General features: G+C 35.7%; 1 protein-coding gene across 1 annotated transcript in view; it reads right to left on the bottom strand.

Moving 5' to 3' along the window:
* LRP1B (LDL receptor related protein 1B) overlaps window positions 1-18,680 on the bottom strand; it is a 2,196,232-nt gene that overhangs the window by 193,587 nt on the left and 1,983,965 nt on the right. The window contains exons 68-71 of the mRNA XM_060411151.1: window positions 11,755-11,861; window positions 5,012-5,141; window positions 2,078-2,184; window positions 1,605-1,737 (exon numbers count right to left, since the gene is read on the bottom strand). Of these exons, the coding sequence (XP_060267134.1) occupies window positions 1,605-1,737; window positions 2,078-2,184; window positions 5,012-5,141; window positions 11,755-11,861 (477 nt within the window). The remainder of the gene's footprint in view (window positions 1-1,604; window positions 1,738-2,077; window positions 2,185-5,011; window positions 5,142-11,754; window positions 11,862-18,680) is intronic.

The following is an 18,680-nucleotide window of genomic DNA, read 5'->3' as shown; positions in this document are numbered from 1 at the left end:
ACATAACCAGAGTTACGCTTACACAAGATGAACATAGCAGCAGTGAGTAGGATGCATTGGTGACCAACTGGGTCACCAATAAGCCTAGATAGGAAAAATGAGGAAAAGAACAAGACCGGTGAGTGACTGAAGCTGAGGGGATGGAATTTATTAATGAGAAAATACTAAATGATAAGAAAGTTAATCTTGGACCTAAAGTCCTTGACTATGAGGTTTTGGTCCCAGGGTGTTCACAAAGCTTGCTTTCTCCAGAGTAACCAATTATAGACAGCGAGTGTGAGAACTTAAGCAAAAGTAGAAACAGCTATTATGGAAGTTTAATCTTTTATGATTTTCTATAATGCACTGGAGGTTCCAAATAAGAACTAGGATTTCTTCTGCTGATATAATAATACTTTATCAGATTTGGAATAGAAATGTAGTAAATCATAAAGGTTTGATCTAATATTAAATAAGGTAGAAGATATTTTTCCTTGAGTGACTATACAGAAGTAAATATTTATAGAAGTAAATATTTTAGATCTATTTAAACTTTATAAACAGAGTGCCTGTCAAAATGCTTTACAACATATATCAATACTAACATCATCTCTGTTGATGATGTTTCAAATATTCTAAAATGTAAAGTTTAGAGGATCTTACAAGTAAAAATAAATTGTGTTAATTAATATTTCTAACATTATGAAATTAATAAGAATGCTATAATTCATGGCCATTTTAAGATTCACCCTACAATTTCTTTGCTTTCCTCTTATTAACTGTAAAATAGCAATAATTTAATGTGGTGATTTGCAACTAAAAAGTTATATGTCAGGAAATATTTTCACATAACTAGAAAAGAATGATACTATAAAATCGAAAGTTTCTTCCAGACTTCAAATAATGTAGGTCGTTTTCTCAACCATATGGCAAGAAACAAATTTGGGGCCCAACCTACAACCTATCTATGATCTAGCATATTAGCATGTGTGATGTAATATACCATATGTTGTTTCTATTCTTTCAGAAACAAGGCAAGCAATGTGGGAGAGAAACGTGCCCAGAAAATACTTTGGTAGGAATGGCTATAGCAGCTATGTTCCCTGACCTCTTCTCGCATTTCCATCCCTGATCCAACATCTAGTCCAATGTCATACTCATGATAGATACTCAAAAAATACTTGCATTTTAGTTGTGTTTGATACATGAAAATAGATTTATATTCTTGTCTGAAAATCATCCAAATTTTGCTTATTTAGAACTCTGTATTATGTGTTGAGAGGCTTTCCTGGTGGGCCAGTCAATAAAGAATTTGCTTGCAATGCAGGAGGTTTGATCCTTGGGTCAGGAAGATCCCCTGGAGAAGCAAATGGTTACCCATGCCAATATTCTTGCCTAGGAAATCCCATGGCTTGAGGAGCTTGGTGGGCTACAGTGCGTAGGATCGCAAGAGTCAGACACGGCTTAGAGACTAAAACATCACTGCCATTATGTAATAAAACTAGAAAAGGAGAATCACTTTAATTATCTGATCCTCTGCCTTTAGCACATGATGTAAATATTCTGCACAGCATCTTAACTGCCATTCTCTCATTTGTAGACACACATATGCAGTAGTACCTTACCTCTGTCACAGTTCTCTTCGTCACTGCCATCCACACAGTCGTGAATTCCATCACAAAGCCATCTAATTGGAATACAGTGGGCTTTATTTCTGCATCGAAACTGATCTTCCTTACACTCAGTCACACAGTCCATCTGTTCAAATACAAAGGGGTGCTGCAGTTTTAACTACTGATAATGATATGGTCACAAGCAAAGTAAACATCCAACTAACAATAGTGGAGATTTATTCTGCTATGTGGGCTTCGTTTTATTTTTAATTAATGAATATCACCTCTGCAAATGACAATACCGTTTAGTCTATGGGCAGCATGAAGATTCAGGCATTTGCTGAAATTACTGTATTCAATGTTCTTGTCTTGGCATTTTAGACAGTGCTAAGAATCAAGATTCTGTCTCTCTGTTGCTTATTACATTTGCTTTCTCATATCTAATTCACATAATTCAGAGATTTTAATAAAAAGATGGATTTTACCTCATCTGAACCATCAGCACAGTCATATTCTCCATTACATTTCAAAGACGCTGAAATGCATCCCCCACTGGCACATATATATTCACTTGACGAGCAAGTAGGAGAAGCTGAGTATAAAGTTGAGATTTAGATTTAGTGAACAGAATGAATGTTGATAGATAAAAGCATAAATAAGCATATGAAAATTATAGATAGTAATGAAAATAGTTTATACTGAATTATATTCAACATCTGATATTAAACACTGACTTAAAATAAGCTTTACAATATTTTTGTATTGTATTAAATATGCAGATGACACCACCCTTATGGCAGAAAGTGAAGAGGAACTAAAAAGCCTCTTGATGAAAGTGAAAGAGGACAGTGAAAAAGTTGTCTTAAAGCTCAACATTCAGAAAACGAAGATCATGGCATCTGGTCCCATCACTTCATGGGAAATAGATGGGGAAACAGTGGAAACAGTGTCAGACTTTATTTTGGGGGGCTCCAAAATCACTGCAGATAATGATTGCAGCCATGAAATTAAAAGATTATGACCAACCTAGATAGCATATTCAAAAGCAGAGACATTACTTTGCCGACTAAGGTCCATCTAGTCAAGGCTATGGTTTTTCCAGTAGTCATGTATGGATGTGAGAGTTGGACTGTGAAGAAGACTGAGCGCCGAAGAATGGATGCTTTTGAACTGTGGTGTTGGAGAAGACTCTTGAGAGTCTCTTGGACTGCAAGGAGATGAAACCAGTCCATTCTGAAGGAGATCAGCCCTGGGATTTCTTTGGAAGGAATGATGCTGAAGCTGAAACGCCAGTCCTTTGGCCACCTCATGCAAAGTGTTGACTCATTGGAAAAGACTCTGATGCTGGGAGGGATTGTGGGCAGGAGGAGAAGGGGACGACAGAGGATGAGATGGCTGGATGGCATCACTGACTTAATGGATGTGAGTCTGAGTGAACTCCGGGAGATGGTGATGGACAGGGAGGCCTGGTGTGCTGCGATTCATGGGGTTGCAAAGAGTCAGACACGACTGAGCGACTGAACTGAAATGAACTGAACTGAACTGAAATATACCTCATGGTGTAATGGTCTGTTCATAAGTATTCAACTCACTAAAGAAAAAAAGGGCCGGGGGGTGGGGATGAACCTCTCTATATCCTCTATTACTTTGATTTTTGAAGAGTTAAATGTATTCTCTTATAATTTTAAATTTATTTAAAATAAAAAAGCCTCAAATTATTTTCAAAATTATAATAGGATTTAGTAAACTTTGAGGATATTAATTAATATATGCATTATATAAAGCTAAAAGTGAACATCTTGCTGTGGTCTCATAGACCCCATGATATCTATTTGGCTATTTTGAAAAAAATATCATATTTATATAAGTTTTGAGAAATCTTTTTTTTTTTTAACCTGGGGTTTTAAATATGAACATATGTATAATTAGCAGAGTCTGTATAATTTGAAGCAATTCTTTTATGACACAGAAACATTTTAAATTGTAGATAAATAAGTTATAGCCAATACCTGATGTAATTAATTAATACAGGAATGATGACACCTTTCTCTGTTGAGGGGCTTCAGTTGTTAAGCCTGCATTCAAATTCTGGGGTTCTTGGCCTTACATTAGATTACTAGGTAGCCAAATATACTTACGTAATGGCTTTGTGGAATAAATTGCTTAGTCCAGGGATGCTAAAAAGCTTTTCCCTTAGGTTTTAATTCCTTTTAATTGGCAGTGGTTGCCTAGGGATCTGTATTAATGAGTCTGGGACTATGTCTGAATTCAGTAAGAACAAAGATGTGATCAATTAGCAATGTGAACCATGGGCATGGTCCTGGGCTATTAGTAAAGTGTGTGTGAGGCATCTGCAGTTCTGAGCTAGTCCCTCAAAATAATTATTACACTATGAAACTACGTATAACCATATATAGATAGATAGATAGATAGATAGATAGATAGATAGATTACAAAGTGATCTTCCCCAGTATTTTTTCCTGTAGAATAATGTTATTAAAATTCCCAAGTATAAAAGCTAATTTTATACATATATATATATATATGCTGCTAAGTCACTTCAGTTGTGTCCGACTCTGTCGTGTCCAACTCTGTGTGACCCCATAGACAGCAGCCCACCAGGCTCCTCCGTCCTTGGGATTCTCTAGGCAAGAACACTGGAGTGGGTTGCCATTTCCTTCTCCATATAAAGTCATATTTAAGGAATAGAAATATATGAACTGGGTATTTTTTCCCCTATACTCTTTTGCCTGGAAAATCCCATGGACAGAGGAGCCTGGTAGGCTGTAGTCCATGGGGTCGCTAGAGTCAGACACGACTGAGAGATTTCACTTTCACTTTTCACTTTCATGCATTGGAGAAGGAAATGGCAACCCACTCCAGTGTTCTTGCCTGGAGAATCCCAAGGACGGGGGAGCTTGGTGGGCTGCCATCTATCGGGTCGCACAGAGTCGGACACGACTGAAGTGACTTAGCAGCAGCAGCAGTATACTCTTATTTTGAATCTTAAATTTTTATTTTGGACCAAGATGTAAAAGAAATAATGCACCTTCTATATTCTATTTAATAATCTTAATTTCCGGAATTGAAACCTGAGTTTTACCACACTTATAGTTTCAACCTTTTTCATTCCACTATCTTGGAAAAACAACTCCAAATGATATAGAAAAATATAGAGATTAGAAAATAAAATTTAGGGGAGTAATGCTTGTATCTGGAAATAATAGCAATCTTGCCTACCAAAACACTTTCAAAACATACAAAAGGCACACCAACTTATTTATCTACAGACATTTCAGATTATTACTTAAAAACAGCAAAATGTGCATTATTTACCACTGTTTTATACATATCTTTGCTGAAATTTAAATTCTGAGTTAAAATATTACTTAAATGAAATAGTGTCTCAAGCGTTTTACCTGGCTCACAGTTTTTCTCATCTTCTCCATATTTACAGTCTTCATGGCCATCGCATTTCCATTTTGCTAATATACACTGACCATTGGAACACTGGAACTGATCTTTGGAACAACTTGTTTCACAATTTCTCTGACAAAAACAACACAAACATAATGAAAATTTAAATTTTAGATAAACGTCTTCAACCTCAAAAAACACATACAAGAATCTCAGATGGTCACACTTAAGCTCATCACTATAAACCATTATAATCATTTTCCAGTTTCATTTGTCTCTATTAGTCATAATAAAACAGAGAAATATAAAAAGAACATAAATCCCATGGCTTCATCAAGTAATTAAGTTACTCTGAGTGGATCATATTCCAGACAGACAGTTATGGGGTAATATAATTTTAATAGTTATAAATGACAATGAGAAATGTCAATAACCTCAGATATGCAGATGAAACCACCCTTATAACAGAAAGTGAAGAGGAACCAGAGAACCTCTTGATGAAGATGAAAGAGAAGGTTGAAAAAGCTGGTTTAAAACTCAACATTCAAAAACGAAGATCATGGCATCCAGTCCCACCATTTAGTGAAAATAGATGGGGAAACAATGGAAAGAATGATAGACTTTATTTTCTTGGGGTCCAAAATCACTGCAGATGGTGACTGCAGCCATGAAATTAAAAGACATGTGCTCCTTGGAAGAAAAGCTATGACCAACCTAGACAGCATAGTAAAAAGCAGAGACATTACTTTGCCAACAAAAGTTTGTCTAGTCAAAGCTATGGTTTTTCCAGTAGTCATGTATGGATGTGAGAGTTGGACCATAAAGAAAGCTAAGTGCTAAAGAATTGATGCTTTAGAACTGTGATGCTGGAGAAGACTCTTGAGAGTCCCTTGGACTCCAAGGAGATCCAACCAGTCAATCCTAAAGGAAATCAATGTAGACTATTCATTGGAAGCACTGATGCCGAAGCTCCAATACTTTGATGCGAAGAACTGACTCATTGGAAAAGACCCTGACACTGGGAAAGATTGAAGGCAGGAGGAGAAAGGGACAACAGAGGATGAGACAGTTGGATGGCATCACCAACTCAATGGACATGAGTTTGAGCAAGCTCTGGGAGCTGGTGATTGACAGGGAAGCCTGGCATGCTGCAGACCATGGGGTCACAAAGAGTTGGACATGACCAAGTGACTGAACTGAAGTGACAATGATGATTGTGGGGAAATAAAAAGGCTAACAAATATTTCTAATCAGTATAGCCAGTTCCTTGGGAATGGGGTGGAAAGATTAATGTGAAACAAGAAAAAATCCTAGGGTAATTCTGTCTTGCAGCAACAAAACTTCCCCTTGTGTTATTTCTTTCCCCTTTCCCCACTTTTCTCCCTCTGTCCTTGTTCTTTTATACTTTGTTTGCTGTTCATATTCCTTTTCCATTCTTCTGATATTTGTTCTTAGAGAACTGTGAAATGAACTGTCAGAATTGTCATTTTTGGCTAGCTAGCATTCAGATTTTATTTGGAAATCAAACAAGATAGTAGCAATACCTTTGGGGGCCTTTCAGTTCTTTATATGAGATCAATGAAAGGGAAATTAGAAATTCACTTTCCTTGCGTCTGACCACTCTGGTTGAAATGGGATGTTCCAGTGAAATATCTTGCTGAAATTATATTTTTCTGTTGTTGAGCAATTTCTATTTTTGCCAAGATTTACTTGTCTGTTTTTTTCACAAAAGGTGCAGCACTCTTACAGCTTGTGAAAATTCCAGTGAATGACGCATATGAACTGTTACTCCCTGCTTTTTCTCAGTTTCATCCCATGTAAGAAACAAGAGCTTATTTTCTGAATTCCTATAGTTTCCTCTTTGCTGATGACAGTTTAATTAGACTGCCTGCTGTATAACTGATTTTCTTCTTTCCTTTCCCCTTCTTTTCCCAAGTATTGAAGATTTACCATTTACTAGAGTTTCTTAAATAATAATGTTGGTAACACTGGCTAAGTGTTACTCACTGTGATGTCAGACTCTTTGTGACCGCATGGACTGTAGCCTGTCAGGCTCCCCTGATTGTAGACTGTTAGGCTCCCCTGTCCATGAGATTCTCCAGGCAAGAATTCTGGAGTGGGTTGCCATTTCCTTCTCCAGGTGGTCTTCCGACCCAGGGATTGAACCTGAGTGTTCAGCAAGAGTTTCTTAAATAATAACGTAAAGAAAGGATATTTCCTCCCTGTATTTGGTAAATTCAGTTCAGTTCAGTTCAGTCACTCAGTCGTGTCCGACTCTTTGCGACCCCATGAATCACAGCACACCAGGCCTCCCTGTCCATCACCAACTCCAGGAGTCTACCCAAACCCACGTCCATCGAGTCGGTGATGCCATCCAGCCGGCTCATCCTCTGTTGTCCCCTTCTCCTCCTGCCCCCAATCCTTCCCAGCATTAGGGTCTTTTCCAATGAGTCAACTTTTCACATGAGATGGCCAAAGTATTGGAGTTTCAGCTTCAACATGAGCACCAGGACTGATCTCCTTTAGGATGGACTGGTTGGATCTTCTTACAGTCCAAGGGACTCTCAAGAGTCTTCTCCAACACAACAGTTCAAACGCATCAATTCTTTGGTGCTCAGCTTTATTCACAGTCCAACTCTCACATCCATACATGACCACTGTAAAAACCATAGCCTTGACTAGACAGACTTTTGTTGGCAAAGTAATGTCTCTGCTTTTAAATATGCTATCTAGATTGGTCATAACTTTTCTTCCAAGGAGTAAGCATCGTTTAATTTCATGGCTGCAGTCACCATCTGCAGTGATTTTTGAGCCCCCCAAAATAAAGTCTGACACTGTTTCCACTGTTTCTCCATCTATTTCCCATGAAGTTATGGGACCATGTAAACTCATAGACTAATAGAAGTCCAGCATTTTAACCAACAATTTCAATAAAATATACTGTCAAAATAAATGATTGTGCTTTAAAAACATGAGTTCATAAGGGTTTTAAGAAAGACTTCACAGAGGAATTTTAAACAGAATGAAACTAAGAAAAGATTTTTCACGCATAAGAATAAATAGAAATGTGATGTATCCAAGGGGTGAGCTATGTAATGGTGAATGACATTGGAAAAATAGAACTGGTCATGAGGAAGAAATTTCAGATTTTGTTCACCACTTTCCTTTTCCATGTCCATTACTGTACCTGGGACACACTTAATAAGTAAGTATTTCATTAAAATTTGCTGAATAAATAATCGAATGAATGAAGTAGCAAATGTAGAAAATGAGGAATATATATTAAAATTTTATGTAATTTATGGCAACCTATTCCAGTATTCTTACCTGGAGAATTCTATGAACAGAGGAGCCTGGCGGGCTACAGTCCATAAAGTTACAAAGAGCCAGACATGACTAAAGCAACAGCATGTATGTACCCGCACGTATACACAGGATAGAAATAGTGTCTATGAATCAAGAATCTAATACCATGCAATGATTATAATAACTTCTCAAAGTATATTTTGTAGAATTAATTAATGTTTTTCTTAGCAATAGGGCTAATTCAAGTAAAAGAGCTCAATAATCAGTGACACTATTCTATTTGTATTGACAATAACACAGAAGGTAATACTTCTAGATACTATGTCTACCATTAGAAGAGTTTGATTTATAACATATTGCATACAGTTGATGCATGTGTCTATGTTTATATTTGTGGGGTTTTTAATCATCATCTTAGACATCTTAACACACAGAAAACAGAGAGAACAGAATAATAAAACCCATGTGCTCATCATACATATTTAACAATTATCCACACTTAGCTATTCATGTTTCACAAGACTCTCTCCCAGTTTATTTATATTTGAACTTTAACATAATGACAATAGCTTCAGAAAATTAATACTATCATGGTATTAGTAGAAAAATTTTAAAGTTATTCCCAATCCACTTTAAAAATTTCCTAATCTTCTCAACTGTAAAAAAATACTGTTTGGTAAAAGAAAAAATCTAAAAGAACCTATACATTGAATTTGATTTGAGTTTCTTTTAATGTAGTATTATTATCAACATATATATTTGTATATGTTATTATATTTCAATACATTACAGTCATTTTTTTTCCTAAGGCTCAAATTGTCCCTTTTGTATGTAGAAAATTCTGCAATTTTGCTCCTATGTATTTTGGACACTATCCCAATAGTCGTGTTTTCTGGCTTGACAAGATGTTAGTGGCTCATTTTGTCAATTTCCATTCACAGATCTAGAATTAAACATTTCTCAAAGGAGTTTTGATTCTGTTAATTGGGTAACGTAGTTAGAGGTCATGATATGAATGCTAGAGACAGTCTTTAAAGCTGGGATGTCATTGGTTTTAGGATTTTTCAGTGGCAGAGATAAAAACATATATTTTAAAAAGGAGAAAAATAAATCAAGATCTCAAGCTGATACTTTTGAATTTAATTACAGGGTTTTTATTTACTTGCATTTTTTCTACATTCATATCTCCTTTATTTTATTTAAAAATTTTGAGTGTTAGTAATATTAAAATAATTTTGCATTGGAACTATTGTAGTCTCTAAGACATGGATTTCAAATTAGCAAAACTAATGTTATTTAAAAAACACATGTATGAATAAAATTTAAGGTTTTTTGCATTTCTTTTTGTCCTTACAATATGTTATACTGGACACAGAGGTCAAATATATTTTAAGTTCATTTTAAATAGTTCTTTTCTGTGTTTGCCACTAACCTGATACACAATTACGTTGATCCAAGTTTTTGGTTTCTTTATTGTTTTGGCTGGATTTTAACAAACTAATTCAGTTAACATTCATACAAAAAGTAATCCTTACAAATTTTCTCTTTTGTTCTCAGTATAAGAATATCCTGTATGTAATTATGCTTTCTAGCCATCTGTTCAGCTCACTTTTTTGTTTGTTGACAATGCAACCCATCATTCTAGATTTTAGAAAGGAAACAGAAATCAACTGCCTGTAATGTTAGCCACTTAATTACATATAGACAGTATCAAAAGCCTGTAAATGTAGAGAAAGACTACCTTTAAGAGAGTTAATTTGATTCTCTAGTGATATTAGCATAAAAATATCTGGATAGTGGAGATATATTCAGCCACCAAGAACTGCATCCACTAACGTATAGCATGAGAGAAATAGCATGGATAAGGATGTCTACTTTCACATGAATAGCATTTTGAAAAAAGAAGTGTTTAATTTTGTTTATGTGCGTTGGACATCTAGTGAAAAACATGCAAGATGAAATCACAAGCCTTCAGTAATATATCCCCATCTTTTGATGTTTCACAATTACATGATGCTGATGGAACATATTAAAAGAAAAAACATTTTAATGGTATGGATGAATTTATATGAAATATATTTTCCTGACTGTGAAACATTTAATAAAAATTTTGAAAAAATATAGATACTAAGTAAATATGTAGCTGGGCATTGTAAGACTTTAACTTCTCTGTGGATTTTTAAAAATTTTGTTGGACGTGTTTTGTGACTAGCCCAATGAACAGGAGTAATATTTTTCACCTTCTCCTAAGAGACATTTGCAGCCTCAAGTTTTAAGGTTTCAGACCTTCAGGTGAGAAATAAAGTGCATTAGGTTTCAAAATCTAGACTTGTACGTGATTACGGGGACTTTTCCAAAATAGTGAGAGAATGGAGAAGAATTGTCCAATCTGGATAAGACTCCCTGAAGGCTGGGGAATATCTAGTTTGTGTGGGTTCTATAACTAGTAGAGACCTTCAGGGTCTTCTGAAGAGGCAGGTAATCAGTGGATACTTAAGGAAGCTGAACTTAAAACACAGGAATCTCCAGAGCACCTGGGAAGATTCTTCCCAAGTCTATAGCCAGTGGGAGACCCTTTTTGAGGCTGAGTGCATATTCGTGTCAATCAGAGTAGCAGAAGTCTAGGCAGTCACTGTGTGTCAGGAGGAGCCATGGGCCACTGAGGACCGGAGACCTCACTTTCCCTTCTGTGGCTGGACTTGACTGTATAATTGCTGCATTCCTGATAGTAACATGAAAATTCACTAACTGAGAAGACCGTGTAAAGTGGCTATTACTGTGTGTCATGTATTATTTTTTAAAGCATCATGGAGTAATTAATATCTGAAACCCCAACACATAGATGCATAAATACTAAATTTTGTGAAGGTTTATATAATGTTAGCACAACCTGAGATTACAGAATTATCCAGAGAAATTCTAAATTTCTTCACTTAACTGTGCGTACATAGAACTTATTATAAATGGATTGTGAGTCATCCTCTAAGCAAAGCTAAATCTGCGGTTTCATAAAAATTGATGACCCACATCTAACTCTGTAAGACTATATCTACTGAAGAAGGAGTCTGGGGAGAAGAAACTGTTTAAAATGCATAAAAATATTAGTCCTGACTATAAATACTGCAGCAAATTTATGAACAAATTCACAGATGGCAAAGGCATCAGCTACAGGGAATAGGGTTTCCAAACATCTTATTCCCAATCCAGCCATTCACTACTTGAGGTAAAACAGACTATAAAATTAACTGTCAATAGCAGCACAAGAGCTTTTCCCTGTGCTGGATGTATGCAGCACAGTGCAGAGATATAATACATATCTCAGTCAGAAGCAAAGTGCCTTCAGAACTGTCCCTGTCACACTCCTCGAATGGAATAATAATTATGAATGCAATTTTAAGGAATCACTTTATTTTTTATTTGATTTCTCAAAAATGCCTACCTCATCCGAGCCATCTGCACAATCAAAATCTCCATCACACCAAAACCTTGAAGAAACACAGTCCCCATTGGCACAGAGAAAATCTTTCAGTGTACAGGTCTGTGGCTCTGGGGACAGAAAAATAGCACAAGGTTATTCTATCACATGCAACTTCATTCTAAAATTTATATGACATACCACGTGAGGTAGCATGAAGAAAAAAGAAGTTAGCCAGGCAGAATCAATAAATTGTTTATTTAAAAAAAGAGAGAAATATTTCATGAAGCATCTGTGGTATATAATAAAATGATTTTTCAAATTTATTTTTAAAGTCAGGAATAGAAAGTGGCATTAGAGACAAATTGAAAAAAATGCAACAGATAAATAGCCTCCTGTTTAATGAAAATCCAGTAGCAAAGTAAAAGAAAAGGCATAAAAATCTACATATTAAAGTAAAACAACAATTTTTCCAATGAAATTCTAAATCATATTATGCATTTACTTAAAGGATGTAAGACATTTTGTTACTCCCTATGGGTACACAGGACTATTTATTAACTGAAGAGTCTAAACTCTGTTTCATGACTTTTTATTATGTATTCTAATGACTTTCTAATTCTTCAGTTCTGTCCCTGAAAAATTCAGAGCTCCTAGAACTAAAAGGATATGTGAGGATATTATTGGACATGATTGGGTGGGTAAGGACTGAAGAGGCTGAAGGAGATTTTTTTTTTGAAAACTGCCTATTTATTTATGCAGTTGTTTCCTTATGCCTTACCTCATTTACCGGCCATTTCAGATAATTTGCTGTTAATTTAATTATGCTTCACCACATTCCATATAGGACCTAACCCAAATATTGTAACTTGTTATTTGGCTCAACTCCTATGTGGGATATGTTTCATCTGGACAATGAGGTAGGAGTGTAGAAATTTGTCCCTAACAAGTAATCAGTATAACTGCTGACTGTCACCTCTTGCTTGGCTTTGATTCTCTAAACAGAGAATAAACTATGGAAAATTCTGAAAGAGATGGGAAACCAGACCACTTAACCTGCCTCTTGAGAAATCTGTATGCAGGTCAGGAAGCAACAGTTAGAACTGGACATGGAACAACAGACTGGTTCCAAATAGGAAAAGGAGTACGTCAAGGCTGTATATTGTCACCCTGCTTATTTAACTTCTATGCAGAGTACATCATGAGAAACGCTGGACTGGAAGAAACACAAGCTGGAATCAAGATTGCTGGGAGAAATATCAATAATCTCAGATATGCAGATGACACCACCCTTATGGCAGAAAGTGAAGAGGAGCTAAAAAGCCTCTTGATGAAAGTGAAAGAGGAGAGTGAAAAAGTTGGCTTAAAGCTCAACATTCAGAAAACTAAGATCATGGCATCTGGTCCCATCATTTCATGGGAAATAGATGGGGAAACGGTAGAAACAGTGTCAGACTTTATTTTTGGGGGGGTCCAAAATCACTGCAGATAGTGATTGCAGCCATGAAATTAAAAGACACTTACTCCTTGAAAGAAAAGTTATGACCAATCTAGATAGTATATTCAAAAGCAGAGACATTACTTTGTCCACTAAGGTCCGCCTAGTCAAGGCTATGGTTTTTCCTGTGGTCATGTATGGATGTGAGAGTTGGACTGTGAAGAAGGCTGAGTGCCAAATAATTCATGCTTTTGAACTGTGGTGTTGGAGAAGACTCTTGAGAATCCCTTGGACTGCAAGGAGTTTCAACCAGTCCATTCTGAAGGAGATCAACCTTGGGATTTCTTTGGAAGGAATGATGCTAAAGCTGAAACTCCAGTACTTTGGGACACCTCATGCGAAGAGTTGACTCATTGGAAAAGACTCTGTTGCTGGGAGAGATTGGGGGCAGGAGGAGAAGGGGATGACCCAGGATGAGATGGCTGAATGGCATCACAGACTCAATGGACGTGAGTCTGAGTGAACTCCGGGAGTTGGTGATGGACAGGGAGGCCTGGCGTGCTGCGACTCATAGGGTGGCAGAGTCAGACACCACTGAGCGACTGAACTGAATTGAAACAGAACTGATATCTGGCATGATGAGAGACCCTCATTCCCCCTCTTATTAACTGTATTTACAACTGTCTGTCTCACACACAATAATATTCTTGTTCAGCTAAAACAGAAATAGCAACAGAAATAAAATTTAAAGAATATTCATATGAAGCATAATTTCTACATAAAGATTGTGCATAATTCAGCCTGTATTTAAATATTGCTCTATACAATCACTCAGGTTCTCGCTATAGTGTGACATCTAAATGTTTAATATCATGAAGGCTCTTACATTTCTATATGAATATCTCTTCTGAAAACACTGGAAGAATTTTGAAAAAATGTGATATGTATCGAACATTTTGTTCTGCTCTGGGACTTTATTTTAAAAGTGTGAACTTATGGCTATGAATAAGATAAGATGCTTATCAATAGAATGAAAAAGAGCCACTAAGTGGAGGGTCTCCCTCATTTTTAAATACTCCTTTGTTTAGACAGCATGACAAGAACAGTTTCTCTTTTTGTCTTTGTACTATATTCATATATATGACACTTTAATTTTAAAAACAACTTAATTAATAGTAATATTGATAGCTATAACAAAAATTTAAAAAATACTAGCTACTGAGTGTTCATTGGAAGGACTGATGATGAACCTGAAACTCCAATACTTTGGCCACTTGATGCAAAGAGCTGACTCATTTGAAAAGACCCTGATGCTGGGAAAGATTAAGGACAGGAGGAGAAGGGGACGACAGAGGACGAGATGGTTGGATGGCATCACTGACTTGATGGACATGAGTTTGGGTAAACTCCGGGAGCTGGTGATGGACAGGGAGGCTTGGTGTGCCGAGGTCCATGGGGCCACAAAGAGTGAGACATGACTGAACGACTACACTGCACTGAACTGAACCAGCTACTGATATTTTGTTTGCTGTTAGGCAGTAGGTGAAGATAATGCCAAGTAATTAAATTAGCTCATCAGTTATTGTTAACAATTCTGTAAGATAGGTGGGTTTCTCTGGTGGTTCAGACGGTAAAGAATCTACCTGCAATGAAGGAGACCTGGGTTCGATCCCAAGGTCAGGAAGATCCCCTGGAGGAGGGAATGACATAAGGTAGATACTATTGTTGGACCCTTTTTCAGATGAGTAAATTGAAGCAGAGAGAGGAAAAAAACTTACCCCAAATCACCCAGCAGGTAAAAGAGCTAGTATTAAACTTGAATCTAGATAACCTGACACTGGGATCTGTATTTTTACTGCGAAGCCATATCATTGCCTTCCTTACTGAGGAAGTAATAAGTGTTCACATATTACAGGGATTGACATTAAAGCCCTTGAAAAATCAAGTTAATTGTCTAAGGCACACAGCTAGCAATGTCTATTTTACTTTACAGTAATGATAAAAGAAAACACTTTTTCTCTTTATATCCGCCCGTGCTGAATCTCTTTCACTTTCCTTGCATTTGCAGACACACGTATTTTTTTCTCAAGGAAAATAAATTCTAGTAAAATAAATAAATGAATAAATAGATGCTTAATTTTTGAATAATGGTGAATAACATTGGATAATTTGCATTAAATACTAAACAGAGACAGTACATTTAAAACATATTATATTTAGATATTTTAAAAACAGCAGTAAAATCTTTAATTTAATGATTTGGGGGTATTGAAACATAATAATTCTTCCTTTAATATTCTCATTTGCTTTTATTCTAATTAAGAACAAGTGTGTTTATCATATGCTAAACAGCAATGGGCTCACAGGCCTTTACATACTCTGCTCTGGGCAGGGCTGGATGTTGTTAGTTCAAGGTTATAAATAAAATTGTATAGCCAGTAGATCAAAGTATTTGCCCAACAAATCCACAGAATACTTGATCTATAGAGACTTGCTTTAACATTTTTAATTATTCTGTTCCAATAGGGGAGTAAAGGAACTGAGAGACTTGCTTTAAAAAAGCGTTTTTCAGTACAAATGGAAATTCTGTATGTGCTACCATGTTTTTTAAAAAAAGTCCGAAATAATAATCCTGAGTTATTTATATATACACAAATGTCATCAAGGAATGGGGTAGCTAATGTGTTTCTAATTCTCATCTAAATGCCTTAGAAGCTTTTCCCACCAGTTCTCTCAAAAAGAAATTCTCTCTTGAAGAAAATGTAATTTTATTATGAGAGAAGATCCTAAGTTATTGTATTCTCTTATTGTTTACTTTGCCATTAATCTTTTTGGGATAAAGTAAAGGATGAATTTTTAGAACTTGGCACGATAGCATTTTTCTTGCAAAAAAGAACCAAAAAATGACTATACCTGGAACATAACCCATTTGGAAATAAAATTTGAATGTGGCATTTTCCCTAATATTTCTAAAATGTTCTTCCTACATTGCCTTGGTCTGATATTACCTATTCCTGAGATCAAAGGAGATAGGGAATCCCATACATGAAGGATTAACCAGGTTTTTCATAAATCTCATCTAAAGCTAGACTGACAGCCAAGAAGCCTTTACAGAGCATGTTTCAGAAGGCTGATCTGGATTATATAGTAAGGATACAAAATAGGGGCATCATATAAACTGGTCACTCCCTTTGATAGTAGTGAAGGCATAAACATCCTGCCTCGGAATTGAAAGGAGCTATAGGAGACGACTTCACAAAATCTAAGAAGCTATAGTCAGAAAATAAAAGCAACTTTCAATGCCATAGAGTTAGTGGCAGAGAATAAAAGCTTCAAGACTCCAATTTCTCTACTCAGTATATTATCATAAACTCTTGGTGATAAGTTCAAAAGTTATATCAGTGTGAGTGTGAGCATCTGAGGAGAATTTTTAGAATACAATTAGTATAACTGTCATGCTATACAAATAATCTTCTGATATAAATTCAGTGTGAAAGTACTAGAAATTCAAATAAGGCAGATGCAGCTTCTCGACATAAACCTCTATCTAGTTGATCAAATTATTTGGTACTTTAAAATCCATTGGAGTGCCAGTTACTTTTTAATAATGCAAAGTTATGAAATAATTTTATTTTGTACATCAATTACTTAGAAGGCAGACATATCATATATATTTGTTGGTGATGAAAATAGTACAGATGCTCAGATTATTAAAATATTTCTAAACCTTTGCTCCAGATTACTAAATGACTTCAATAACAATGAAATTTTCTTATTTTTAAGAGAAGAAACCATTGCTGAAGTAAAATGTCCCTGCTGAACACTTAACAAGGGAAATGATCATCATTAGATGATGAAATGACAATGGGCTAATTATCCTATGTAGATATAAAAAATTAGAAGGCATATTAAACTAAAACATAGCTGGCAGTTAATTGCTCTGCTGCTATTCCAACTCTTTCCATATCTATGCCTGGAATATTTCCAACTCAATTTAAAATGTTAATTCATTATAAGAGATTCATAAACAAAGAAGCCCAAAAGCAAATTTTATAGTAAATCGCTAATATTATAAATATGTGTCAGGCACTGTGCCGATCATGGGACATTGTCCTACTTCTTCAACCATCTCCAGATATTTAAATAGGAATACAGAAAAGTATGATAAATAAATAAATGAGACAATCAAATGTGAGTGAATTTTTTGGCATAATAGTATGTGAGCCTTTAAAAAAAATGTCTTGCTATTGTGTAAGACTGACTAACTATCTCTGGTATGTTTCACTACTTAATAAAGGCTAACAATAAATGACAAATGTGCATTAAAATGCATATCTTTGACTAATGACATTTAGAAAACATGATACCACTGCCTTCTTGAGTATACTGTTGTCATCTATATATAACTATATATAAAATTATGAGACATATATAATATGTAGTCATAATTACAATACATATATCATGTGTATATAATGATAATATTCTTGTTGTAATTTTATACATATTATTTTAATAGTTTCAATATATAATAAGACATTGGAAATATCTTAAAAGCATTTTAATACAGCAACAGTATTTTTTTCTAAGGCTGACTTCTACAGGACTAATCTCTTGGTGCTCCCTATAGATATATTGCATTTTTTTATTCTTCAGAGACTCAGCTTCTGTCTATGTAGAACTGATGGCGTTTTCAGCTTAAATCTTCCCATTTTTCTGGCCTAGTCAAGATAGTACATTCAAACACCACTTGATGATCTACAGCCCTTGATCCTTACTCTTAAACATTCTTCCATGTTTAACATGCTATCTACTCTGACGTTTATCCTGTGTGCACCTTCTATTCTTCCATGTCACAACTATAATATGCTTCATTCTCGTTCACTGCCATCTTTTTTTTTGCCAAATTCATCAATATTGCTTGTCTTAGTAGGAACTAAAAGAGGTCCACACATAATTGGGTATTTCATACTGCAATACTTGATACTGCAGTCTATTCCCTTGCTTTTTCTTAAGGGCTCTGTGACTACAGTGATTTATCACTAAGTTTCCATGGTGACAAGTGAGATGCAATTGTTCCTTCTGCTAGCTCTCTTGCTTCAAAAGATGACTTTTAGGAGATGTCACCAAAATGATATTTGGCCACTTAGGAAACCCCAGGAGACTCAGAAACCAGCTATCTCAACTCTTCATTCTTCCCCTTCCTGTCTCATTAAAACAGCAACCTAACTTCTCACACCATTTAAATTACCACTTGAATAAAGGGCCTTCCAAGATGTGAGTCTCCATGTTGCCTTTCCACCTCCTTCTCTTGTTTTCAATATCCTTTAGTTACAGATGCTTCCTTTCAGATATATCATTTATAAAAGTGAAAGCCACTCAGCAGTGTCAGACTCTTTGCGACTCCATGGACTCTACAGTCCATGGAATTCTCCAGGCCAGAATACTAGAGTGGGTAGCCTTTCCATTCTCCAGGGTATCTTCCTAACCCAAGGATTGAACCCAAGTCTCC

This window comes from Ovis aries, chromosome 2 (genome assembly GCF_016772045.2).
Source record: "Ovis aries strain OAR_USU_Benz2616 breed Rambouillet chromosome 2, ARS-UI_Ramb_v3.0, whole genome shotgun sequence".
NCBI lineage: Eukaryota > Metazoa > Chordata > Mammalia > Artiodactyla > Bovidae > Ovis > Ovis aries.
This window is presented reverse-complemented; position numbering and strand designations above follow the sequence as displayed.